This window comes from Manis pentadactyla, chromosome 4, assembly GCF_030020395.1.
Source record: "Manis pentadactyla isolate mManPen7 chromosome 4, mManPen7.hap1, whole genome shotgun sequence".
Classification (NCBI taxonomy): Eukaryota; Metazoa; Chordata; class Mammalia; order Pholidota; family Manidae; genus Manis; species Manis pentadactyla.
In genome coordinates, this window is record NC_080022.1 from 122,467,130 (window position 1) to 122,494,193 (window position 27,064).

The 27,064-nt window shown below is 39.3% G+C and overlaps 1 protein-coding gene across 5 annotated transcripts in view; it reads left to right on the forward strand.

The window, feature by feature from the left end:
* Positions 1-25,203, forward strand: part of TTC19 (tetratricopeptide repeat domain 19) — a 26,216-nt gene extending 1,013 nt beyond the window's left edge. For 2 of the 5 annotated variants that reach the window (XM_036920648.2, XM_036920654.2), the window contains 9 exons: positions 1,067-1,177; positions 1,635-1,673; positions 2,426-2,482; positions 2,793-2,854; positions 4,980-5,074; positions 21,606-21,760; positions 22,141-22,245; positions 23,009-23,171; positions 23,866-25,203. In XM_036920648.2, the coding sequence (XP_036776543.2) occupies positions 1,067-1,177; positions 1,635-1,673; positions 2,426-2,482; positions 2,793-2,854; positions 4,980-5,074; positions 21,606-21,760; positions 22,141-22,245; positions 23,009-23,171; positions 23,866-23,999 (921 nt within the window). In that variant the 3' untranslated portion in view covers positions 24,000-25,203. The remainder of the gene's footprint in view (positions 1-1,066; positions 1,178-1,634; positions 1,674-2,425; positions 2,483-2,792; positions 2,855-4,979; positions 5,075-21,605; positions 21,761-22,140; positions 22,246-23,008; positions 23,172-23,865) is intronic. The other 3 variants (XM_036920652.2, XM_036920651.2, XM_036920653.2) reach the window with 3 other exon arrangements.
* Positions 25,204-27,064: the final 1,861 nt, after the last annotated feature.

The window sequence follows — 27,064 nt, forward strand, 5'->3', positions numbered from 1 at the left end:
TAAACTCTTGGGCTTAAATGTCTCCCCAGCACACTCTTTCACCGTCTTAACTCTTAACTGCCATCCACTTAGTTTTTCAACCTGGAAACCTCATAGTCATTCTTAAAACTTGTAGTACTTTACCACCACCTCCCACAACACGTACAGTACAGCGGCAGATCCTCTTGCCACCAAATCCAGAACATTCTCAAGTCTCCCCCCTTTTATCTCCCCTGCTCTCACCCCAGCCACATCGCCATGGTATTACTATCCAGTTGTCTTGCTTGCCCTATTGTCCCCCAACAATCTATTCTCCATGCAGCAGCTAGAGCACTTTTTAAAAAATAATGTAAATTGGATCATATCACCTCCTGTATAAAAGCTTTGAGTGACTTCCCACTGCATTTATGGTAAATCCAAACTCCTTGCTATGACCTCAAGACCCTGTATGAACTACACCACCCTACCTTGCCCACCTAGTTGGCTGGAATCCTCTGGCTTGCATCTTCCCTTCACATCTTTTTCATTTTTTGAATGGTTCTTAAAGAACCATTCTCTTTAGCCTGTAAGGCCTTTGCTCATTCCCTACTCTCTGGATCATTTCCCACCCAAATTCCTTATTTGGTTGACTCTTGCACACCCTTACTACCTCAGTTTAACTGTGTCTACCTTGGAAAGCCTCTCTGACTCCCGTTTAGAGGAGACCCCTTATTCCCTTAGATTGCTTGTCTTTATAGTTGTTATGGTTACTTGTAATTAAGTTTATAGGCTACAAGAAGAGAAGAGAATGTAGGGCAAGCAACTTTCTTGTAAAACATGATGTAAAAATGGCTCACATTCCTGCTCCTGCATCCGTTGGTCAAAACTTTGTTATATGGCCACAGCTAGCTGCAAAGGAAGCTTATCCCCCTGTCATCACTGTAGATGTAATGCCTGATACATGGTAGGAATTCAGTAAATACTTGATGAGTAAGTGAACAGCTTCCTTGTATGTGTTGGGATGTATAGCCATGTCCACTTCTGTCTGGTAGCACATGCACATGCTTTCTTTACATTTCATTTTCTATTCTTTGTTTTCTCTTTTCAGTTGAGCATCATGAAAGATGAGCCAGAAGAGGCTGAGCTAATTTTGCATGACGCTCTTCGTCTTGCTTATCAGAACAATAACAAGAAGGCCATCACTTACACTTACGATTTGGTAATTCTTCCAACCAATCTGAACCACTGCTGATGAAGGGTGGATGCGAGAGAGGGGCTGTTAGCTCTCCTGATTTATATTTCTGACCATCAGGATGTCCTAAAGCTCTTTGGTTTTCATTTTTCTTTTTACTAAGCTTTCTTTTAGTTTCAATTTTTATTGCCCTTGAGATGTTACTTATTGAAGTTGAATTCTCTGATCAGAAAGAAAAAAATACCATTAGCTTTTGCTTCTTCAGTAATGAGTGGATCTAGATCTGGTTTGTCATCAGTAAAGAATATACAAATATTTACTCTTACACCACTGCTGTACTTCGCTTCTGACAGATTAGTGACATGCTTTAAACTATTTTTCCATTTAGTGGGTGAAAGAAAAATTGAGTTTTTAGCTTAAAGGTTTTGAAATAAGTAGTAACATAGTGCTCTAAACTGAAAATCGATCTATAATTTGCTTTCAGATGGCCAACTTAGCATTTATACGTGGTCAGCTTGATAATGTAAGTAAAACATTTTGTAATATCTTGAATTTGTGAAGGACCAGCCTCCAGGAAACTGTTAGTAAAAGTTACAGGCTTAGTACTATAGGGTTAGTACTCTATTACAGACTACGCTGCTGTAACAAAGAGATGCCAAAATAGAGTGACTCAGATTAGAAGGACATGTATTTCTCTTTAATTCATTAGTCCAGAGATAGCTAAACACAGAGAGTTAGGTGCCTATCCTCCATGAAGTGGTCCAGAAGCTCAGATATATCTTCCTTCTAAGATATATCCTCATATGCATAGGTGAGCTGACACACCTCCAGCCTACAGGAAGGAAAGAAAAAAGAATGGAGGGCAAACAGCTTAATTATAAAATATAATTTAAAAATTGTTCATATTCCTTCCCCCTGCATCTCTTGGCCAAAAATTCCTTGCAAAAGAGGCTGACTTTTTGAAAATTAAGGAGATTCTGTAACTAAAAAATGAAGAGAAGCATGAATAGTAGGGGATAGTTCATAGTTTCTGCCACAGTGGGTTTGGATGAGAAGTTAATTTCTAGTCATCGCAGAAGAATTTTTAAGGTGCCCAGAGGATGTGGGGTCCTGGTATTTTAGTCTTTACCGTCACAAGGATACTTTTCTCTGTGTATGTGAGTGTTAGTGTGTGTTGTGTTTTACAAGAAATGATGCATCAGATGAGTACTTCAAGTCCAGAGTCTATAAATAGTGGGGGCCAATAAAAGAAAAATCTTTTCCTTATGCTTTTAGGCAGAAAAACTTTTTAAAGCAACAATGAGTTACCTACTTGGAGGGGGCATGCCACAGGTAAGGATGTTGGCCTGGGGTTGGGACCTAGCTGAAGCAGTTTTCAAAATAATCTTGCTTCCTGAAAACTCCATCCAGGCCCCAAAATGGCTAAAAAAGATAGATTTTTTTTCCCCCTAGGACCTTTATAAAAACGCTAGTCTCAGTCATGCAAAAATATGATAGCTGAGGAATTCATAGTAGCCTGATTCCTCCAAAAGTATAAAGACTATGGCTTTCAGGCCAAAGTCAGTCTGGAAGTTGATCTGAAATGATCCATAAGGAAATTTTACTTCTCATGAATTTCCTTCATTTTTCTTTTTCCCAACAGGAAGACAATGCAATAATTGAAATCTCTCTCAAGTTGGCCAGTATCTATGCTGCTCAGAATAAGTAAGTGTAATATGAATCATTTACCTACAAAGTAGCTGGGTTTCAAAAAATTGGCTGTCATACCCCAAGTGTTCTATCCCTCATCTTTGAAACCTTTGATGTTTTCCAGTTTTTCCCCTGTTGTTTCCATGAGCCTGCTGAGCAGGACATACAGCCCTCACACCTCTGGCTACACCATGACAAAGATAATCAAGTTTTCTGTTCTGCTTGGCCCAGGAAGGGAAGTTACAGAACTGTAATTTAGCCCCTCCTAGGAGAGGAGGGAGCAATGTAAAAGCCGCTGGGGATAATATACTTTGAAGGAACCATTTTGCTGATATTAACAAACCAGGAAGGTGGGTGTAAAGTTAGTGATAGATAGTTGCTGTGGAAGTGTCTCAGTAAGCTAGTTAGTGGGCACTGCTAAAGGAGTAGAGATGGTCAGCTAGGTTTTAGGAAGGAGAAATACTTAGGAGTGGAGGAGACCTTTGGATAAGGAGGACAGGACATCAGTGCTGACTTAAAAAGTATTAGATGAGTCTAAATTCTTATAAAGAAAAGTCTGCCAGCTACCTAGGAATGGCTTTAGAAACTGATTTGGCTCTGTGCCAAAGGTCAGGCACCCTGGTGAGTGAGTGGTGCCATTCATTCTCCCGGGTGCCTTTCTTTAAAGAAGAGCATCTAGGGTGTCATCAGACAACTTCCCTAGGGAGTTAATATTTTAGGGTGAATTTAAGGGAAGACCTGAAACCAGCTTTTCCTTAAGTTTTTAGTTGCTGTGGAATTTGGTACCAGAGGAACTGGTACATCAAGCTAGCGCTGTGGAAAGAGTGCTCACTGAGGCGAGGGGGCCTGGCACTCTCCCTGCTGCCCTGGCCACCAGCTCCTTCATTCTCAGCAGGACCTACTTAGTCTCTGTGTATTTTTTGGGCACTAGGTAGGGGACAGTTTCTGAGGGCCTTTGACTTCCACTCCTAGAGGAGTTGGAGGTCAGCCTGTGCCAGCGAGCATTGCAGCTAGGCCCAGTCTCCCCTGGAGGAGTAACTCCGGGACTAGACGTTGATGGCTATGAACTCATAGGATAAGAAGCCCAAAGCCAGTAACGCTGGAAAATACAACAAATCCAGGTCTTACAGAGGGGAAGGCTTGTGTAGTAGCCACTAATATTAGTCCATAAAGTTACTTTACTCTCCTCAGAAGTGTTTTTTCATTTTGTTTTATTAGGAGAAGCATGAGACCAGAAAATATATGGCCATCCTGAGACTTAGACAGCTGCTACTAGTTAGGAGGAGAGCTCTTCGTAGACAGTTTGCTCTGACTAGGGTCATCTGTGGACAGCCTCCTCCTGTTTCATGTCTTGGCTGGGTAGAGTCCCTCCTGCCAAGGTTTGGGTCTGGGGACACTTCCATTCTTCTGAGAACAGAGTAGAACAGTGAGATCATCTGTTCTGTCCTGACAAAGCATAGAGAGGAAAGGGTGAACTTCGGGTAAGAAACGAGAGACAAAACAAGAGCAAGAACTAGGGCTAAATTTCTGGATGGAGAAGGAATTTCTGTCATGTTGCTATGCATCTCTTTATAGAAGCGAGCAGGTGACACTTGTTCAGTCCAGAGTGAGGCTGTCTCCCGCTTGGGTGACCTCTCCAGTTGATTGAGGGTCCAGGGCTAGAGCCGGGTTAAATACCTTCTAGTGCAGTTTGTATAAAAGAAACTTTCATCAAAGACCTGTAGCTTGGAAGAGTATAAAGCTAATACACCTCTCTAAAAAACAGGTCAGTTATTAGAATCCTTACTTGCAGGGTGGCCCTAGCCTCTGTTCATATTAGTATTACTTTGAGCAGGTGTAGGCTGACAAATGGAGAACCAGACTTCCTTGAAACTGTGGAGGTGATGAAAACTGCTGGCTGTGTCAGTTATCAAAGTGATGGCAGCATTCCTAGCTTTTTGTGTCTTAAGTGCCATTAAATCGGTGACTAAAAACTAAGCAGAAATAGCTTCTGAGAAATAGCAGACTGATGCCCCTTAGAGACTAAACAAATTCCCTCTTCCCATCATATATGCCTTTATTGATAATATTCAAATCCATGCTGGGAAATGAGGGTAAAGAGGAGTTTGTGAACAGCCAATTGCCAATCTTTGCTTTACAGAGAGGAATTTGCTCTTGCTGGCTACGAATTCTGCATTTCAACTCTAGAGGGAAAAATTGAAAAAGAAAAGGAATTAGCAGACTGCGTTTTGTCAGGTAGGGAAACCTGTTTCCTGGACTGTTGCCTTTTTGCCGCAGGGCTTCACTGTTACGCTGTTATAAAGGGAAAGGTATCTGAATTGGGGAGGGAAAGTTACCCATTTTGGAAATTAAAGAGCTATTTTTAAGGTCTCAGCAGAGATTTGGAATAATATGTTTTATTTGAATGACGTGATCACTTGTTTTTTTTAACCCTTGCTCATCTGTCAGCTTTTATTATATAACCTTGAAAACTGGGGAGCAGAAAAGGAAGGTCTTTCTCTTATCTCTTGGTTCAGCTACTAATCAGAATGCTAATTAATTAATTTTTGGCCCCAGGTATACACCAAGTGATAGAAGAAGAGAAGCTTGTTCTTGCAAGAGAAGCTGTTTCTGCAGTTCATCCTTATTATGGAGGGAAGAGCATAAAGAATTATGTTAGGAACAGAATGGGATAGGAAGGAAGCTTTCTATCTCGCAGCCATTTGGGTTTCTTAATAAGGTATTGAATATTGGGAATTTTCAGATTTGCCATTCAATAACTCTTACTTCACACCTATGCCAAGAGCTAGTGAGATAGTGGATATGCAGTGGTTGACTGTTGCCCCTAAAGCAGTAAAAATGCTGTGAAAGAGCTGTCTGTACTCAGTTGTCTTCCAGTTCTCTCTTGGACATAAACTGACTTTTCTCCCACATCATCCCACTGAAGCCCCTTTATCAAGGTCACCAGTTCTCAGTCCTTATCTTACCTACTTTACTGATCAGTAGTGGCTCTGGCCCATGTGATCACTATCTCCGGCTGGGAAGACTTTATTCACTTGGTTTCTGGGACACTCACTGGTCATTCGCCTTCCCCTTTGCCACTTCTAAAGTCAGCGGACCTCAGGGCTGTCCTGAGCCCTCTTTTTTCCCTCTGTCCTCACACCCTAGGAGGTAACATTTAGTCCCATAACAACTTGAACTGCAGACTCTTGGGTAAGATTGTCTACTGAACATCCCACACTTCACTTGTCCAAAACGGGCCTCTTGATTTCTGCCACTCACAAACTTGTTTCTCCACCAGTCAGCCCCAGCACGACCATGCACCTCATTACTGTGGTCAGGAACCTAAGAATCATCTATGATGGCTTTCTCATTCCCTGTGTGTGATAAATTCATCAGCAAGTTATATTGGGTGAATCATAAGAATATATCCATGTCAGATCGTGTCTCAGCCTCTTGGCCTACTGCTTTGGTCCAGGCCATCATTGTTTCTTGCCTGGATACCTGTAATAGTCATCTCACAGGTCTGCCTACTTCCCTTTCATTCTCTCACATAATCTGTTCTCCATGCAGTAGGCAAAGTGATCTTTTAAGAACTTGATGCCTTTGCATCACCTTTAGAATAAATTCGGAATCATTCTGTGGACTTGAAAGTCCCAACATGAGCTGACCCCCACCTGCTTCTACCTCATCTACTACACTCTCCCACTTGCCCATCCCACTCTCACCACACGGTTCCCTCTGCCTAGCCTGTTCTCCCACAGCTTCACATGGCTGCTCTCTTCAGGCCTCTGCTCACTTACCACTTCCTCAGGATGCCTGTCCTGACTGAAATAATAATCTCTTTCCACCTTAGTATCTCTCCAGTCCTTTATCCTTCTTTACTTCTTTGCACTTGAAAGAAAGTAGAGGTGTGTGTGTGTGTTGTATGCTTGTGTTTGTCTAGCCACTAAAAGTAATTTTTGTTCAAATGTGTTTAGTATCTGTTTTCCCTGTCAAAGAGGGATGGAGACTTCATTTGTCGTGTTCTCTGCTAAATCCTTGGTACCTAGAGGGGTGCATGGATCATGATAGAGACTCAGTAATTGCTGAATGAAAGAACAGAAGACCCAAGAAACACCAAGTAGATAACGCTTTAGTGTAGTGTGGATGTGCCTTGAGCAACTTCACAGAAGATGTAAAAACAAAGGTAGCTGTCAGCTAAGTCACTTTTGAACTGTTTCTGCCCCCTTGCTGTCTTTCATTTATAGTGTTAACTGTAGACAGTTTCTTAAGAGCATAAAGCTGTCTTATTCTGACTCCAAAAGTAATGCCAGTGCATTGAAGAAAATTTAGGAGAGCATTAAGACGAAAATTAAAATCATCCATGTTCCTATGATTAAGAACTACCATTTATTTTTTGACGTATGTTGTTCCAGGCTTGTTTTTCTCCTATACTAAGAAACAAATTAGGGATCATACTGTATGTACTACTTTGTAATCTGACTTTAAAAAATGTATTTAAATTTTAAATATATTGTGAAAATATTTTTTTTCCCAGGCACAGGAATTCTTTTTGGAGAGAGCAAACTATTTTCTATTATAAACATTATTTTTAATTTTACTAGTTATGTTTTAAAGAAAATGTTACAATATTCTTAATCTTATTTTTTTCTAAAGAAATTTATTTGTGGGCTTTTTATTAACATGATTAACTCTCCCAAGAGTATATTAATTCAGAAAACTTGGTCTAGGGTACTGATTTTGGTCTTTGTATTGCATATGTATGTATGTGATTGCATACATATATGTGATTACTGAGGAAATGCCCATAAAAAATGAAGTGAAAATGGCAGATTACAGAATAGCATAGTTAGGAAGATCCTAATTTTCTAAAATATGTAGACTAAACACAGGTATGGAACAAGGGCTGAATGATACCAAAATATAGACAGAGATTATCTCTGGTTGGTAGATTTTTTTTTTTTTTTTGAGAGGGCATCTCTCATATTTATTGATCAAATGGTTGTTAACAACAATAAAATTCTGTATAGGGGACTCAATGCTCAATGCACAATCATTAATCCACCCCAAGCCTAATTCTCATCAGTCTCCTATCTTCTGAAGCATAACGAACAAGTTCTTACATGGTGAACAAGTTCTTACATAGTGAATAAGTTCTTACATGGTGAACAGTACAAGGGCAGTCATCACAGAGACTTTCGGTTTTGATCACACATTATGAACTATGAACAATCAGGTCAAAGATGAATATTCGTTTGATTTTTATACTTGATTTATATGTGGATCCCACATTTCTCCCTTTATTATTATTATTATTATTATTATTTTTAATAAAATGCTGAAGTGGTAGGTAGATGCAAGATAAAGGTAGAAAACTTAGTTTAGTGTTGTAAGAGAGCAAATGTAGATGATCAGGTGTGTGCCTGTAGACTATGTATTAATCCAAGCTAGACAAGGGCAATAAAACATCCACAGATGCAGAAGATTTCTCTCAAAACGGGGGGGGGGGGTTCTAAGCCTCACCTCTGTTGATCCTCAATTTCTCACCTGATGGCCCCCCTGCGACTGTGCCTGTCTTAGGTTGTTCCTCCCTTGAGGAATCTTACCCGTCTCTGGCTAACCAGTCATCTTCCGGGGCCATACAGGGAAATGTAAAGTTGGTAAGTGAGAGAGAAGCCATATTGTTTGAAAAGGTTAGCTTTTTACTTCTTTGTAGATTTATGCCCTGTGGCTTCTATGCCCAGCATTTGTCTTGAGGTATCTTTACCACTTGGAGGAATTATGATACTCGGTAAATTCTATATGAGGCACGAATTCTATTTAAGGGTTGTAATTAGGAAGGAAGAAGAAAAGCTATAGAGGTAGCAGACGGAAGCAAACATGGGAAGATTGATTATTTCTTTGACATATCTTCTTGTAGAGTAACTTAAGCATGTATAGGTTTTAAATTACTAATTAAATTGCGCACACACATTAACATAATAGGAATACAGTTACATAACCAAAGCAGATCTATAATTACCAGCCATCTCCAGTGAAGCCAAGAAAACCAGTTAGGCACCCTAGGCATTTGTGAAAATTTGTCTATGATATGATGGATATTGTCCAACTGCACTTGAACAGTCTGAGAAAAATCATACAAATTAAAACAACCCATTCCTGGGAACTGTTCACATCCCATATGTTCTTTTAACAGTAAATAGTCTGTAGTTGTAAGATTTTGGAGCGCTACAACTTGCACTTCTCCTAATTCTTGGTTGAGTTCCAACAGTATAGATGCAGTCAAATTTGTTGTTTTACTGTATGCACAGGCCAGCTTAGATATCTCCTTGGTTGGTAGATTTATAGAGGATTTATGTTTTATGTTTTTCTGAATATTCTGTAATTTTTTGCAGCAATTTTTATTTTTTAAGTTACTCTTTAATACTGTAAGACTTAAAAATACAGCATTTCCTTGCCACATCTCATTGTCAGCGCAACCACTTTCTTCTGGGATTTTGCTTTATATCTCTATATAACATAAAATTACTATTTCTTGATTTATTATTTTTTTAATGACTTAAAAAAAGTGAAGATTGAGTGCAATTTTTGGTTGTGTCTATGTTATGAATATATAAATAATGGTAGCTGCTGAGCCGAGTAATAGGATTACATAATTATATTTTCATTTGTGTCTATCCATTTTTTTCCTCTGAAAGCAGTAGTTAGATTTTTCTGTTGCTTGTTTTTTCTATATATGACAAATTCTTCTCTTAGCCATACTTAATTTTTTTTAGGTCCGAAGCTTTTCTGTGTTTCTGGAGTACAGACTGGCTCCCTTCTCAGTGGCATAGCTGTCTGCAGACATTCAGTCTTTATCTTCCTTTCATTTGCTTGATCACTTACCATCTTTTTCTTCTAATTTCCATTTCTCATAAACCTTTTCTCTCTGTCATCTTCCTTGATTCTTCTCTACTTATATTTTTCTTGTAACTTTGTATCTTTTTTATCCTTTAACTTTTATTTTAATGGTGTTGGGAGGGAATGGAGATAAATGCATGTGTTCAATCCAGAATGGTGTATCTGCATAGTAGTTCAGTTTTGTGTTATTGGACATGAGGTGGTGTCAAGATCTATTTCCTTAGGATGATTCTGAGCACTGAAATTCCAGTCAAAAGTAGCACATTTTAAGGTTGTTGATGAATATTGCAAAATTGCCTTTGAAAGAACTGTTATTTACATTTTCTGTTTCTGTTAATTGATTTGCCTTGTGACTTTGGTCAGATTAATCCCTCTGGTTTGATCCTCAGAGTGGAATTAAGAGTAATACTGCCTCAGAGGACTGTTAGGAAGATTGAATGAGTATACTTAAAGCACTTAGGACAATGCCTGATACACAGTAGTTACAAAAAATGTGTTAACCATTATTAGTTTTTATTACTGTGAGAAGGCAGTTGCCCCTTTCCCCAAAACTCATTAATTTTTATAACCTTTGTCAGATTGATGACAGGGCGTTAACATTAACCAGCATGTCTTTAAATAAACAGTGAATTGGGACATTTATTGGTGCTTTTTTATAAGAATATTAAGTACCCTATTGGCCTTTTCCTTTAATTGTGTGTGTATAAAGTTCAGAGTTGTTGGCTTTTTGTGTTTTTTTTTTGTTAATTAGAAAGAAATGTGAAACTAACATTTGTACAGTCTAAAGAATAATGAGAGCAGGCAGTGGCCCAACATTAACAGGATCTTCAAAGCTCCGTGTGTGCCTGGCCCCAATCCCACTCCCCTTCCTGCCTCAGAGATGCTACTCTCCTGGGACTTTATCATTTGTTGCTTCTCTTTAGTTTGCCTCTGTATTCCTTCAAAGATATTGTTTACTCTGCATGTTTCTTTTCAAAACTTATAAATGAATCACACAGTGTGACTTTTAGACTTAGACCTGAATTCATTTATGTTTATCTTTTGTCATTAATTTTGAATACATATTGATTAAGTAGCTATTCTATGCCAGGTATTGTTCTAGAATTTGAATAGAAGCAAGTGAGGCAAAAGTCCCCGCTCTTCTGGAGCTTAATGCTTAGAAAGGTATTTTTCAACTTTGAAATCATATATTCACCCATCTTGAAATTTTCTTTTTCTTTATTTCTAAACATTTTAACATTTAACTTTTGTTTATCTGCAGTTTATTTTGATGTGAATTTGGTGACTTAGAGATAATCTATCATTATGTACTTACTATCTATTAATATATGCTTGGCTTTCTTTGGAGTTTTCCATTCTGTTTGTTCATCTGATGATTCATACTGTATGCACTGTTTGATAGTGTGCTGTATGTTTGCACTATATAGTAATACAGATTTCATACATGCTTCTTTTGCAAAATTTCTTTCCATTTTCATATGAATTTTAGATAATTTTGTCAAGTCCTCAAAATGCTTTGAGATTGAATTATGAGGTTTGCATTATATTTATAAGTTACTTTGGGGAGATTGCCATCTGAATAAATTAGCATTTGGCTGCAAATAGAAAATTCCACCTAAATTAATAGTAAGGACACTTACCGTGTCACTGGCAGTTCAGTGAGTGGGGACAGGCTGTTGAGTGAGTTGATACAGCTCTTTGAAATCCTGACAGGCAGGGTTCTTTCCATCCCTCCTAGTCATTCGCAGTGTGTCAGCCTTCTCTTCATTCCTCCCTTACAGTTGAAAAGTGACACTACTGGCCCTGGGAGTCTCATCCTATCAGTGGCAGTTTCCACAGGAAAAGGGGACTTCTTGATATTTCTCTTGGGACCTAGGTGATCTTTCCTAGAAGTTGCAAATAAATTTATTAATTCTTATTGGCTGGAATTGGGCTACATAGCATTTCTAAACCAGTTCTTGGTAAGAGAACTGGGCTTACCATGATTGGCTAAAACTGAGCAGGATCCTTTTTTTTTTTTAAGCTATCATTGATATACAATCTTATGAAAGTTTCACATGAGCAACATTTTTGGTACAACAGTCACCCATATTATCAAGTTCCCCCGCCCCCCCATACCTCATTGCAGTCACTGTCCATCAGTGTAGTAAGATGCTATAGAGTCACTACTTGTCTTTTCCCCTGCTATACTGCCTTCCCTTTGACCCTCCTACATTATGTGTGCCAATCATAATGCCCCTTAATCCCGTTCTCCCTCCCCACCCCCTTCCCTATGTTAACCGCTAGTCCCTTCTTGGAGCCTGTGAGTCTGCTGCAATTTTGTTCCTTCAGTCTTGCTATGTTGTTACACTCCACAAATGAGGGAGATCATTTGGTACTTGTCTTTCTCCACGTGGCTTATTTCACTGAGCATAATACCCTCTAGCTCCATGCATGTTGTTGCAAATTGAAGGATTTGTTTTCTTCTTATGACTGAATAATATTCCATTGTGTATATGTACCACATCTTCTTTATCCATTCATCTGCTGATGGACACTTAAGTTGCTTTCATATCTTGGCTATTGTAAATAGTGCTGCAATAAACATAGGGGTGCACCTGTCTTTTTCAAACTGGGCTCCTGCATTAGGGTAAATTCCTAGGAGTGGAATCCTGGGTCAAATGGTATTTTTATTTTGAGTTTTTTGAGGAACCACAATGGTTGAACTAATTTACATTCCCACCAGCAGTGTAGGAGGGTTCCCCTTTCTCCACGTCCTCGCCAACATTTGTTGTCTGTCTTTTGGATGTTAGCCTTCCTTACTGGTGTGAGGTGATATCTCATTGTGGTTTAAATTTGCATTTCTCTGATGATTAGGGATGCGGAGCATCTTTTCATGTGTATGTTGGCCATCTGAATTTCTTCTTTGGAGAAGTATCTGTTCAGATCCTCTGTCCGTTTTTTAATTGGGTTATTTGCTTTTTGGGTGTTGAGGCATGTGAGTTCTTTATATATTTTGGATGTTAACCTGCTATTAGATATGTTGTTTACAAATATATTCTCCCATAATGTAGGATGGCTTTTTGTTCTGCTGATGGTGTCCTTTGCTGTAGTTTTTTAGTTTGATGTAGTCCCATTTGTTCATTTTTGCTTTTGTTTCCCTTGCCTGAGGAGAAGTGTTCAGGAAAAAGTTGCTCGTGTTTATATTCAAGAGATTTTTGCCTGTGTTTCTTCTAAGAGTTTTATAGTTTTATGACTTACATTCAGGTCTTTGATCCATTTCAGGTTTACTTTTGTGTATGGAGTTAGTCAATAATCCAGTTTTGCCAACTCCAGCTGTTGAAGAGGCTGTCATTTCCCCATTGTATATCCATGGCTACTTTATCGTGTATTAATTGACCATATGTGCTTGGGTTTATATGTGGGTAGTCTGTTCCACTGGTCTATGGGTCTGTTCTTGTGCCAGTACCAAATTGTCTTGATTACTATGGCTTTGTAGTAGAGCTTGAAGTCAGGGAGCATAATCCCCCTGGCTTTATTCTTCTCAGGATTGCTTTGGCTTATTTGGGGTCTTTTGTGGTTCCATATGAATTTTAGAACTATTTGCTCTAGTTTGTTGAAGAATGCTGTTGGTATTTTGATAGGGATTGCATTGAATCTGTAGATTGCTTTAGACAGGATGGCCATTTTGACAATATTAATTCTTCCTATCCATGAGCACAACATGTATTACCATTTATTGGTGTCTTCTTTAATTTCTCTCATGAGTGTCTTGTAGTTTTCAGGGTATAGGTCTTTCACCTCCTTGGTTAGTTTATTCCTAGGTATTTTCTTCTTTTTGATGCAATTGTGAATGGAATTGTTTTCCTGATTTCTCTTTCTGCTAGTTCATCATTAGTGTGTAGGAATGCAACAGATTTCTGTGTATTAATTTATATCCTGCAAGTTTGCTGAATTCAGATATTAGGGGTGGGTTCTTTCGGGTTTTTTATGTACAACTTCATGTCATCTGCAGACAGGGACAGTGTCACTTCTTCCTTACAAATCTGAATGCCTTTTATTTCTCTGTGTTGTCTGATTGCTGTGGCTAAGACCTCCAGTACTATGTTGAATAAAAGTGGGGAGACTGGACATCCTTGTCTTGTTCCCAATCTTAAGAGGAAAACTTTCAGCTTCTCACTGTTAAGTATAATGTTGGCTGTGGGTCTGTCATATACAGCCTTTATTATGTTGAGGTACCTCCCCTCTATACCCATTTTGTTGGGAGTTTTTATCATGAATGGATGTTGCATTTTATCAGATGCTTTTTCAGCATCTATTGAGATGATCATGTGATTCTTGTTCTTTTTGTTGATGTATGATATTGATGGATTTTTGAATATTGTACCATCCTGCATCCTTGGAATAAATCCCACTTGGTCATGATGGATGATCTTTTTGATGTATTTTTTAATTGGTTTGCTAATATTTTGTTGAGTATTTTTGAATCTATGTTCATCAGGGATGTCAGTCTGTAATTTTCGTGTTTTGTGGTATCTTTGCTTGGTTTTGGTTATTAGAGGGATGCTGGCCTCCTAGAATGAGTTTGGAAGTATTCCCTCTTCTGCTTTTTGGAAAACTTTAATGAGAATGGGTATTAGGTCTTCTCTAAATGTTCGATGAAATTCGGCAGTGAAGCCATGAAGCCATCTGGTCCAGGGATTTTGTTCTTCGGTAGTTTTTTGATAACGAATTCAATTTCATGAGCAGGATCCATTCTTAACATTGAGAATAGGAATCCCCTCTGCTTGAGTTCTGTGAGAAAATAATGGATACTGAGACAAATAGCAGGGATGCTAGCAGCTGAAGCCGCTCACTACACTATTGGCAACACAGGCACACCTCAGAGGTATTGTGGGTTTGGACCACCCACCACGATAAAATGAATATCAAAAGTTAGTGAAATCAGTTTTTTGGTTTCCCAGTGCAAACAAAAGTTTTGTTTATACTCTGCTGTAGGTTGTTAGATGTGCAATAGCATTATGTATAAAATAAACAGTGCATATACCTTAATTAAAAATACTTTATTGCTAAAAAATGCCAGCCATCACCTGAACTTTCAGTGAGTCTTAATCTTTTTGCTGGTGGAGGGTCTTACCTCCATGTTGATGGCTGCTGACTGATCAGGGTGGTGGATGCTGAAGGCTGGGGTGGCTGTGGCCATTTGTTAAAATAAGACAACAGTGAAGTTTGCTGCATCAGTTGACTCTCCCTTTCACAGAGGATTTCTCTGTAGCATGTGATGCTGTTTGATAGCATTTTACCTACAGTAGAATCTCATTAGAAATTGGAGTCAGTCCTCTCAAACCCTGCTCCTGCTTAACAGTAGAGTTATGTAATATTCTAAATATCTGTCATTTCAGCAGTCTTCATAGTGTCTTCTCTGGGAATAGATTCCATCTCAAGAAACAACTTTCTTCGCTCCTTCATAAGAAGAAACTTCTCACCTGAAGTTGTATCATGAGATACAACGATTCAATCCCATCTTCAGGCTCCACTTCTAATGCTAGTTTCCCCCACATCTACAGTGACTTCCTCCCCTGAAGGCTTGAACCTCTCACTCAGAATCACTTGTAAGGGTCGGAGTCAACTTCTTCCAAACTCCTTTTTAATCTTGACATTTTGACCTCTCCCCCAAGAATCATGAATGTTCATGGCATGGTGAATCCCTTCCAGAACGTTTCAGTTTACTTTGAATCACTGTATTATGGCAGCTGTAGCCTTATGAGATATATTTCTTAAATAAGAAGACTCGAAAGTCAAAATGACTCTTTCATCTATGGGCTACAGGATGGACGTTGTGTGAGCAGGCATGACAGCAACATTATTCCCCTTGTCCGTCTCCACCAGAGCTCTGGGGTGACCAGGTGCATTGTCAGTGAGCAGTAATTTAAAAGAAATACTTTTTTCTGAGCAGTAGGTCTAAACAGTGGGCTTAGAACATTTGGTAAACCAGTTGTTAACAGCTGTGGTGCCACTCAGCCTTAGCTGTTCATTTATAGAGCGCAGGCAGAGTAGATGGAACATAATTACTAAGGGCCCTAGGACATCAGGAATGGTAAATGAGCTTGGTTTCAACATAAAGTCAACAGCTTCATTAGCTCTTATAATAAGAGAGTCAGTCTGTCCTCTGAAGCTTTGAAGTAAGGCATTGACCTCTCCTCTCTTGCTATGAAAGCCCTAGATGGCACCTTCTTCCAATATAAGGCTGTTCTGTCTACATGGAAAATCTGTTTTTTAGTGTGTAACCACCATCATGCATGATCTGAGCTGGGTCTTCTGGATAACTTGCTACAGCTTCTCCATCAGCACCTGCTGCTCCACCTGCACTTTTGTTCTGGAGACGCTTCTTTCCTTAACCTCTGCCAGCCTCAAACTTTTCTTCTGCAGCTTCCTCAGCCTTCATGAACTGAAGTGAATTAGGGTCTTCCTCTGGATTAGACTTTGACTTAAGGGGATGTTGTGGCTGGTTTGATCTTCTATCCAGACCACTAAAACTTTCTCCATATCAGCAATAAAGCTGTTTGGCTTTCTTATCATTCGTGTGCTCACTGAGGGAGCACTTTTAATGTCCTTGAAGAAGTCTTCCTTTGCATTTACGACCTGGCTACCTGTTTGGCACGACAGGCCCAGCTCTCAGCCTGTCGGCTTTGACGTGCCTTTCTCGCTAAGCTTGATCATTCCTAGTTTGAGAGTTAAAGTGAGTCTGGTGACCGTTCCTTTCACTTGAACACTTAGAGGCCATTTTTGGGTTAACTGGCCTAATTTCAATATTGTTGTGTCCCAGGGAATAGAGAAGCCTGAGGAGAGGGAGAGAGATGGGGAACAGCCAATCTGTGGGGCAGTCGGAACACACACATTTGTCAATTACTTGCCATTGTATATGGGCGCCATTCGTGGTGCCCCGAAACAGTTACAATGGTGACATCAAAGATCACTCATTACAGGTCACAATAACAAGTGTAATAGTGGAGAAGTTGGGAATACTGTGAGAATTACTGAAATGGGATGCAGAGACATGAAGTGAGCAAGTGCTGTTGGAAAAATGCTGCTGATAGACTTGCTTGAAGCAAGTTGCCACAAACATCAGTTTGTAAAAAAACACAATTTTTGCGAAGTGTGGTAAAGCAAAGAGCAATAAAACAGGATATTCCTGTGTTGAGTCTTCCCACTGAGGAACATTGTATGTCCCTTGCTTACAGTTTTTTTCACAAAATATGTGACAGCTATCTTACTACATTTAAGTGGACATTTGACCAAACTATTTGCTTTTAAATTGATACTCTATTTCCAGACATATAATTACATATTTGGGAAATCGTGACAGTTGTTTCCTGTCAGACAATTATACTTTTATCCCTCTCTACAGTTACATATTTAATTCACTGACTCTGTATAACCCCAGGACATTAAATAAGAGTGGTGATGGACATGGTCTTATATCTAATTTGGTGCCAAAATACATGAATAGATTTATCATGTATCTAGAGCAAACAAGGCTTGTTAGTAATAGGTTGTTTTGTATATTGCAGAATAATATTTAATGTTGGTGTTTTATTCAGACCTTTTGCATGCATTTTTTTTATGTGAGTGACATTGTTTATTTCTTGTGCTTGCACCACAGGGCTGCCATAATGTGATAAAGTGAATTGGGATGCTTTCTATATTTTCTGCTCTAGAATACATATGGGATATTATCTGAGAATGACCTATTCCTTGAAACTTGTAGTATCTCTGAAACCATATGGGCCAAATGTCCTTTAGAGTTGATTTCCTGGCAACTGTTTATCTTCCTTCCTTGATTATTCATACATTTAAAGTTTTCCCATTTTCTTGATTTCAGTAAGCAGGACATGCCCACAACACAGCATTAATAAGTATCTGTTGAGTAAGTGAGTGCATGAAAGAAAGTTTTAGAGATCTACCTTTCCTCAGGAATTCCATTTCAAAGTAATAATTTACATATTCCATATCTGAGATCACATTCTTTTCCCAATTCTTAATTTTATGGATTTATTTCCTTTCAAAGAGATTTTTTTCCATTGATTCCTTCTTCCCCCTTTCCTGGAGCTGAAAGTTTCATTCATTTTCATATTTTAAATAATCAAAACATTCTGGAAAGTCAGTATTTTTGGTGGCATATATGATTTCAGGAGCACTTGAAGTCCGGAGCCTGCGTTTGAATTCTGGCTCTTCCACTGAGGAGCAGTGTGGCTGACACACAAGTCACTCTTGCTTCTTGGTTTTCTCCTCTAAAAAGTTATGAATGATAGTAGGTCCTCCTTAGAGAGCTGGTGTGGGAACTAAATGCTCCAGGACTGTGACTCATTATTAAGTACTGTGTATGAGTTTGCTGGAATGTGGTATGTTTATTAGCCACATTTATTAAATGGCTTATCATCTCTATACTATGTTGACAACTCTCAATTTATGAAGGACCTTGCTATTCATTAGCTCCTCCTTGGTTTTGTCCATTTTGTTCATCTTTTCAAAGAGCCACATTTTGGCTTCATTTTCTCTATTGCCTTTTCCCTTTTCTCTTTTTTTTTAGTTTGCTATACACTTCTTTTCCCCCTTAGGATATATATTCTCTTTTATTGAAATATATTGATATATAATATTATATTGATTTCAAGTATACAACAGTGATTCAACATTTATTTACGTTATTAAATGCTCACCCAAACTAGTGTGGCTAACCATCTGTCAGCACAGAAAGATGTTACAGTATTACTGACTGTATTCTCTATGCTGTTCTTTCATCCCCGTGATTAATTTATATTATGATTGAGATTGTGTGCCTCTGTCTCCTTCACCTGTTTCACCCACCCGCCCCAACCCCTCCCCCATGGTAGCCACTAGTCACTTCTCTCACCTGTCAGTGTCATAGTCTATTGCTATTTTGTTCATTTTGTTTTGTTTCTAAATTCCACATACAAATGAAATCATGGTGTTTGTCTTTCTCTGCCTGGCTTATTTCACTTAGCATAATAACCTCTAGGTCCGTCTATGTTGTCCCATATGGCAAGATTTCTTTCTTTTTTATGGCTAACCACATCTTCTTTATTCATTAGTATGTTGAGGGACACTTTGATTGCTTCCATATCCTGGCTGATGTAAATAATGCATCACTAAACAGAGTACATACATCTTTTGAAATCAGAGACTTTGTTTTCTTCAGGTAAATTCCTAGAAGTGGAATTACTGGGTCAAATGGTATTTCTAATTTTAGGTTTTTGAGCAGCCTCTCTACTGCTTTCCATAGTTGCTGCACCAATTTGCATACCTATGAACAGGTTAGGAAGGTTCCCTTTTCTCCACTTCCTCACCAATACATGTTTCTTTTGGATAGTGGCCATTTTTTCCATTTTCTGTTTATTTTCTCTCTCATCTTTATTAAATCTCTTCCATTTGCTTTGGGCTTATTTTGCTCCTTTTCTAGTTTCTTAGAAGATTAGGTTATTGATTTAAGATCTTTATTTTCTAATATATGCATTTACACCTATAAATTTCATTTTACTGCTTGAGCTGCATCCCATAAATATGTGTTGCATTTTCATTTAAATTTATCTCAAAGTATTTTCTAATTTTTCTTGTGATTTTTTTTCTTTGATGCTTTGGAATGTTTTGGAGTGTGTTGACTAGTTTCCTAATTTGTGAATTTCCCAAGTTTCTTTTTGTTGATTTTTAAGTCCATTCCAGTGTGGTCAGAAAACATGCTTTGTATGATTTTGGTCCTTTTAAATGTATTGACTTGTTTTATGGCCTGGTATATGATTTATCCTGGAGAATGGTAGGCATTTGAGAAGAATGTGTGTGTCCTTGTCGTTGGGTAGTATGTGCTGTGTGCATAGTCCCCGAGGTCTAGTTGGTCTAATGTTGTTCAAGTCCTAATTCCTTGCTGATTTTGTCTAGCTGTTTTGGCAGAATTTTTTTGTTACCTTTTTTTTCTCATTACATGTTTGAATGCTGTTTAAACAGTCCTAGAGATATATCTTCATTGTGAATTATTCCTTCATCAGGAAAATACTATTTTTTTGTCCTACTTAAGGTATTTGTCACAAATTTTAGTTTTACCTTGTTGTCTGTTACTTCTAAACTTTATCTGTGTCATCTTGTTTCCCGTGTATCTTTGGTAGAAGACTGTTTGGACTTTTTAAAACCTAATGTATCATTGTCTTGTAATAGAGAGTCTTAAAACCTACTTAAAATTAGTATCGAAAGTGGTATTTGGTCTGTATTTTTGCATTTTGAAAAATGCTTTCCATTTTTATTTGTTTTCAGGTCCCTCTTACAGGGACTTTTTCCTCACTATGTCTCCATTCGTATTTTGGAAGCAGGGCATACAATATGGTTTCAGTTCTATTAGGGGTAAACTAAACATTTCTTCAAGACATGACTCAGAGAAAAAAAACACTTTTCTTTTCAGTTTCTTCTGTAAGATGAGTACAGTTTAACATTCTTCTACTTTTCCCTTTCCCCATTTGTTTTTTCTCTATGATGTGAATTTTAGGCCTAATGGGAATTATTGCAGAGAATTCTGAAGATGCTTATTTGTTGTAGATAGCCTATTTTCTCCTGCCTGGTTGCTTTGTAGGTGTCAGTAGTTTTATTATCATAAGGTTAGGAGGTACCTGGTCTGGTGGTGAACCTTTAAAATGGTTTTCTTGAGCTTCTGTGAAACCTTTGGCTATTGCTACAGTCCTGCTTGTTGGGGTCTTCTATTTAGGAATGCCATTTGCCTGTAGTTGGCCTCTGTCTCTCTCTGTCCTTTACATTTATCATCTCCTCCCTCAGTTTTCTTGTATTTTGGGAATCTCTCCAGTGTGTATTCCACATTACTGACTTGTCATTCAGAAAAGTCAGTTCTATGCTTTCTTCTTCTTTTTAAGACTTAAAGCAAAAACAAAGTGTAGAGACTTTAACAAATACCTGTATACCTTCCCCTTAGCTTTGTCAAATCTATTTTACCAGATGTGCTCCAGGATCCTTGTTTATAAGTTTAAACCCTTTATACTCCTACTTGGTATAAATACTATTCTGTATTTGGTTTTGGTCTTTATCATCATTATGCCTATTTTTTACACATATATATCAATAAACAATCTACAGTGGGGCTAATGTTTCAAAATTATATATGAATGGTATTACACTACAGTCGTTTCTGCAGTTTGTTTTTTCACTCCGCATTACGCTGCTACTATTCATCCATGTTGATAACTAAAGCATCAGTTTTCCTAGCACAAACGCCCCGTTTGCTCTCCGGACCACGTCTGCTTGGTTGCATCTGTCTGAAGGGTGATGTCCTCTAGTTAGTCCACTGGGGTTGGGGAGTGAGTGGTGAGTTGAGCCTTTTCTCTACCCTCCCAAGGAGGGATTCAGGCAGAGGGGCCCTGACTGGTTCAGTCACTGTAGCTGCAGGGCAGTGTTCCACTGTGAGTGTACCAGCGTTCTGCACTTGATGGACATGTAGGTTCTGCCTGCTTCCCTGTGGAAAATACCACCTCTGTGACCGTTCTTGGACCTGTGTCTCTGTGCACACTGCAAGATATCCCCTAGAGTATGTACCCAAGAGTGGAATTGGTGGGGTGCATGTACTAGGTATTACCAAAATGCTTATCCATGTGGTTTTACCAGTTGGGTCCAGGAACCAATTTAGATGTTAATCCACCTAAATTGTCACCTTTGTGTAACATTGTAAGATTAGGGGTATTTGTTAAGTGACATGAAACATTCAACGGATCCTGTATTGTTAAAATATTTGTGAGTCTAGGTAACAAAAAGAATGATTAGGGTAGGTTGGACGCATCTGTCTCACTTTCTATATTGTACTTGTATCCCAGCAATGATCTTATTTCCTTCTTAGTGGAAGAGAAAGCCAATACCCACCTCCTCCTTGGCATGTGCTTAGACGCCTATGCTCACTACCTTCTATTATCCAAGCAGCCGTCACAGGCACAAAGGATGTATGAAAGAGCTTTGCAGATTTCTGAAGAAATACTAGGAGAAAGACACCCGCGGGTAAGGGAGGAAAACAGGGGAACTGTAAGATAAAAGATTCAGAATTTATGGGGTGGAATGCCATTCTCATTGGGCACAGATGAGCAGCAGATGGTCCCATGTTTCCTCCTCCTGTCCCAGGCCATTCATTTGCCTGCCATCACTCCCCGGCCCCCATCACTTGTTGCAAAAAGGATTTGATATGGGTCTGCCCAGAACATTTTGCACAAGCAGTAATTTACATAGCAAAGCAGCCTTTCTGAAAGGCAGGTCTAACCAAGGCCCCCACATGCTTCCAGGGCTTGAGTACAAAGCAGTGTTTCAGGTATTGAATCTTACGAGAAACATCTTAACACACTGTCTTAGAGATCCTTGCCTACCTTACCCTCCTTCTCCCCCAGGTAAAATGCCAGGGAAAGGTGGGGGAAAGAAGGCAGGCAGGCCTGCATAAAAAAAAGTTGATTATTGACATGAAAGCAAGCACAGCATGCAAGCTCTTTACAACAGTAAACACTGAATTGAATTGAAATCCTCTGTGTCTCCTCAAGTTTAGAGCAAAAAGCGAATCTGACTCCAACTTACAGAACACAAGAATTGTAACTGGACTGAATTTACTCCAAGGCTGGGGCAGGGCAAGTTACTGAGCAGTCAGTTATCTTCAGGAAAGGGATTTAGAGGACTTTATATTATAGAGTCCCCTTGGTGGAATATTATTGAGGAATAAAAGACAAACACAGAATTCAAATTGCCAAGTACTAGAACCCAGCTGGGGCTTAGAGCATGGCTTCAGTGGAGGAGGTAGGGTCTGCCTCTGTTCCAAAAATCTCTTAATGGGATGCTCTTAAAATTGATGATATACATTTTTTTCTTGATGAGACTCAGGGTCACCAATAAAATGACAAGGTAATGTAATAAGGCTCCTGAGGCTGACTTCTCAGGATTAGCCAACCTGAAATGGGAACTTACTATAGCTTCTTTTGCTATTTTTCATTTGGCCCATCTAATTTGATAATTAGATTAATAAGTGATTATTTTCCCGTGTCCTAGTTTCTTGATTTATATCATTTTCCAGAGGATTGAACTAATGATGCCCACTGTGCTATGTGAATGATAAATGCACATGATTTGTTAAAGGCTAATTAATGCCCCTCACCTGGAAAGTTAGAAAAGATAAAATCTTAAGTATATATTCAGTGTATCGATTTCCTAATTAATGCTGAATCTGTGTGTGTTTTTAAAGAAAAAGCTGTTTTTTTCTTTTGTATATAGACCATCGTGCTGATGAGTGACCTGGCTACCACCCTGGATGCACAGGGCCGCTTTGACGAGGCCTGTGTTTATGTGCAAAGGGCATCAGACCTGGCGAGACAGACTGAACACCCTGAGCTCCACATGCTGCTCAGTAATCTAGCTGCAGTTCTGATGCACAGAGGTAGGGAGCACTGGAAATCTGACCAACTTGCTTTAACTTTAGGGAGGGGTGTCACTTGACTTATCGATCTGAAATGGTGTGCAAGGAGGGCAGGGGGCAGTGAGGAAGATCCAGAATTAAAAGGCTGGCTGAATAATACAAAGAAGATGTCTGGCTGAAGTACCACTGTGGTCAATTCATATGACTTCTGTAGTCCTGAACTGGCCCTACTGAACCACATCAAAGCAGTGAAAAGTTTGCCATGATAGCACCTATTTCTGTGGTGCTTTAAAGATTTCTAAACTTTCCCCCCGTACAATGTAATTAGTTCCTCAGTGTACATGAAGCTGGGAAGACACTGAATATTAGTTTGACCCACTAGTACTGCTCAGGGCCACACCTGGGATTTCCCAAAAACCCGAAATGACAGGTCTCTCTTCCACATACCCTGTTAGTGAGATCCTCGGCTAATGGTGTAAGGTCCCTGGGGGTACACTGGGAAGGGCAGAGTTCGCCCCTCAGCATTCACTGGGTTGGGCTGTCCCCCGGTCCAGCCTGCACCCTCTCTGAGGGGATGTCAAATGGAGATGAAATAAGGCATCCCCAGCCTGTCACTTTAAGTGTACAGTGAATTAGACCTCTGCTGTCAACAGTGCTCTTCAGAACTGTGAAAACATACCTTTTCTTCTTCTCCCTTCTCTCTGGGTTATTTTAGAACGATATGCACAAGCAAAAGAGATCTACCAGGAAGCCCTGAAGCGAGCAGAGCTGAAAAGAGATGAGGTTTCTATACAGCACATCAGGGAAGAGTTGGCTGAGCTGTCAAGGAAAAGCAGATCTTTAACCTAATTTGATCAAACTCTAAATGCCTTCTGTTGTAGGGAATTTCCAGTAACACCTTTTATCTAGTCTCAGCACACAAATCAGTGGTCTAATCCATTGTCCTTGCTATCCACATTTCCTCATCTTAGCCTGGTGAAGGACACACATATACATTGCCACTTTTCTAAAGGAAAACAACTTCCATGCCTCACTGGTTCTACCTTCTAATGGGTGTCAGTTATGTCTGTGCTGGGGTCTAAGTGCAGATTAAGCTAGGCCAGTTTTCCTCTGGGGTGGATAATAAAAACCGTTAGTTATTCAGCCAAGTACCTCTATTGTAAGATTCTAATCCACTGATTTGCTGCCCTCTCTTCTGTTTTATCACTACCTGGCAGACCAAAGCTACCTGTCTCATGGCAGAGAGCAATTATGGTGAGTTATCTTTCTTACTGGTTTCATGGAAGCATTGTGAGATTTAATGCATACAGGAGCAAAAGAATATTTATTTTTGCCACCAGCATCCAGTGTGAATTTTTAACATGGGAATTAGGCACTTGAAAGATTTGATAATAAATACAAGTGAGCTCTATGTTTTTGCTTATAGCTGGTTGTTTACAACAATGAAACAGTGGTCACCTCTGACATAAACTCTTGTAGCTGTCTGAGCACTCCACATCCTGTATGGCTGAGCTGTGAAGGAAAAGTAGACCTTTAATTTGATCAAGCTCTAAATGCCTTTGGTTGTAGGGAATTTCCAGTAACACCTATTATTGTCTCACAAGCATGCAGCAGTCACCTGGGGAGCTCTTCAGAGATGCACATGCCTTAGGTGCCTCCCAACCCTTCTGAATCAGGGCAGGGCACCCCAAGTGCAGCGTTGAAAGCCCCCCAGTAATTGTGATACAGACAGACAGTAGGAGAGTTGCTGACCTGGGTCCTTGTCCTGAGTTTGGTTCTCAGTATCCTCATCTGTAAAGTAGGGGAGAGATGGGGTTCCCTCGAAAGCACTTTCTCACATTGCCTCACAGTATATAAAGGATATAAATACAAGATACACAGACGGATGTTGTTACTCAGCAGTCTTGCAGAGAGCCACTTGCCTAGAGGAAAGGCCATTCTTCCCGGTCTCTCGAGGAAACTATTGTTTGTGTGCCTTTGGGGTGGGGTGTGAGAGGGAAGGGAACCTGGCATTTTTGGTTCCTGTGTACAACAAACTGGAAAAACCCTTTCATAATAAACTAGAGACTCTGCAACAATAATGTATTCCGTAATCTTTTGAGTTTCTCAGAAAATAACTTAAAGAGTTAATAAAGTACTAGAAATCCTGGGGTCTAAATCCTTAGGGATTAGGCTAAAACTAGAGTTTCATATTTTATAGATGTTTTTCCCAGTTCTGTCAAAGCTCGTTTAATATTTACCACCCAGCTAATTCCTTTAATCAAGTCTAACTTGGAGAAACTGTAATATAAAGCAGGTTAAGTTTCAGTATAACCCAGTCTTAATTTACTGATTATCTTTAAAAATTTATTATTGTCAGCTCACCTTCTGCACTGACAATGTTTTTACCTTGTCACAGCTGCCAGAGGTTACTGAAGTCAGGTCTTAAGAAATTTTGGTCCCCCCCCCCAGTGATTCAGCCCATGGTCCTGTCCCAGTGTGGGCAAACCTGCAGTTTACAGAGCAGCAGTTCTCTGTGCGGTGCCTCAGGGAAGGAGATCACCGACGGCTGTAAAGCAAGGCTGAAGAGCTGGCCTGAATTCAGAGGGGAACTGTTATAACAGTGTAGTTTATATTTGTGAGTTGTATGTATTTTAAAAACAGAATCACTCACTGTACCAAAATGGAAGCATTATGATGTCCAAACATGCACAGAAAATTTGGCTGTCAGAATTTATGTGAATTCTGTATTACAAAGACCTTCATTTAGTTGCACACGTCAGGGTGTAGTGTCAGAACACTGAGAGCTCAGCCTGCAGAGCATGGTGCCTCCGTTTACAGTTAACGTCTCACAAGCTACCAGTCGCTTACTGCTGTGCTTCTAATAGAGCTGAGGTGGCTCCAGCCATCCGGTTTGCTCCATTGTCAGGCCCTTCATGAATCCCGTCCTTTCACTGTTCTGAACTAAGAAATGATACTGGATTTTATTTCCCTTTCTGAAATCTCTTCTCCAGGTAACAGTAGATAAAGTAAAGCACCCGCTCTGTGATGAGGATGGGGTTACTGGTATACAGCTGCTCACTTTGGGTCCTTCAAGTAGACCTGCAAAAGTAACAAGTTAGGCTCCAATCTGATGTATTCTCAAAAAATTATTCTTAGGATAACTTATGACCCTTGGGGTCACAGAAAAAAATGCCATTATAAACCTCTTTGGGTCAGTCGACAGTATAAATTATTAACAAGCTCCAAAATATTAACAGTACCTAAAAAGTTTCAGCAGGAAACTGTTAAGTGGAACATTTGGTTACTGTTTTCATTCACATTAAAATTTTATTAAAATCCCAACTTTACAAGAAGTGGGGATCTGATCCCTAAACCTGATCTAGCGTTTACTTTGAGGACCTCAAGTATACAAGACTGGAAACTAACAGGAGTGAAAGCTTTAACTAGACAAACGTGGATTTATGCCCTATCATTCAGTACTTTACTGAATGAGCCCACATCGTCCTCTAATAAAGTAGAGATTAAATATCAGTAATACAGGGCGATGTGACAGTCTCGATCACACCTATGAAACACTCATTACAAATAAGGCACTCAGTCAGTGGTTACTGTAGACCTTTCTTTAGAGGCTTGACTACTTTTGTCAAAAAGTTTAAGTTTATGAAATAGGTGAAGGGGATAAAGAGGTACAAATTTCCAATTATAAAATAATTAGTTCTGGCAATGAAGTACAGCATAGGGAATATAGTCAATACTCTTGTATTATCTGTATGGTGACAGATGGTTAACTACACGTGCATTGGTGAGCACTTAGGAGCATGTAATTGTCAAATCACTATGTTGTACACCTGAAACCAATACAGTATTGTATATCAACTGTATTTCAATTTAAAAAAAGTTTAGGTCTACTTAAAAGTCTGAAAAGTGCAAAT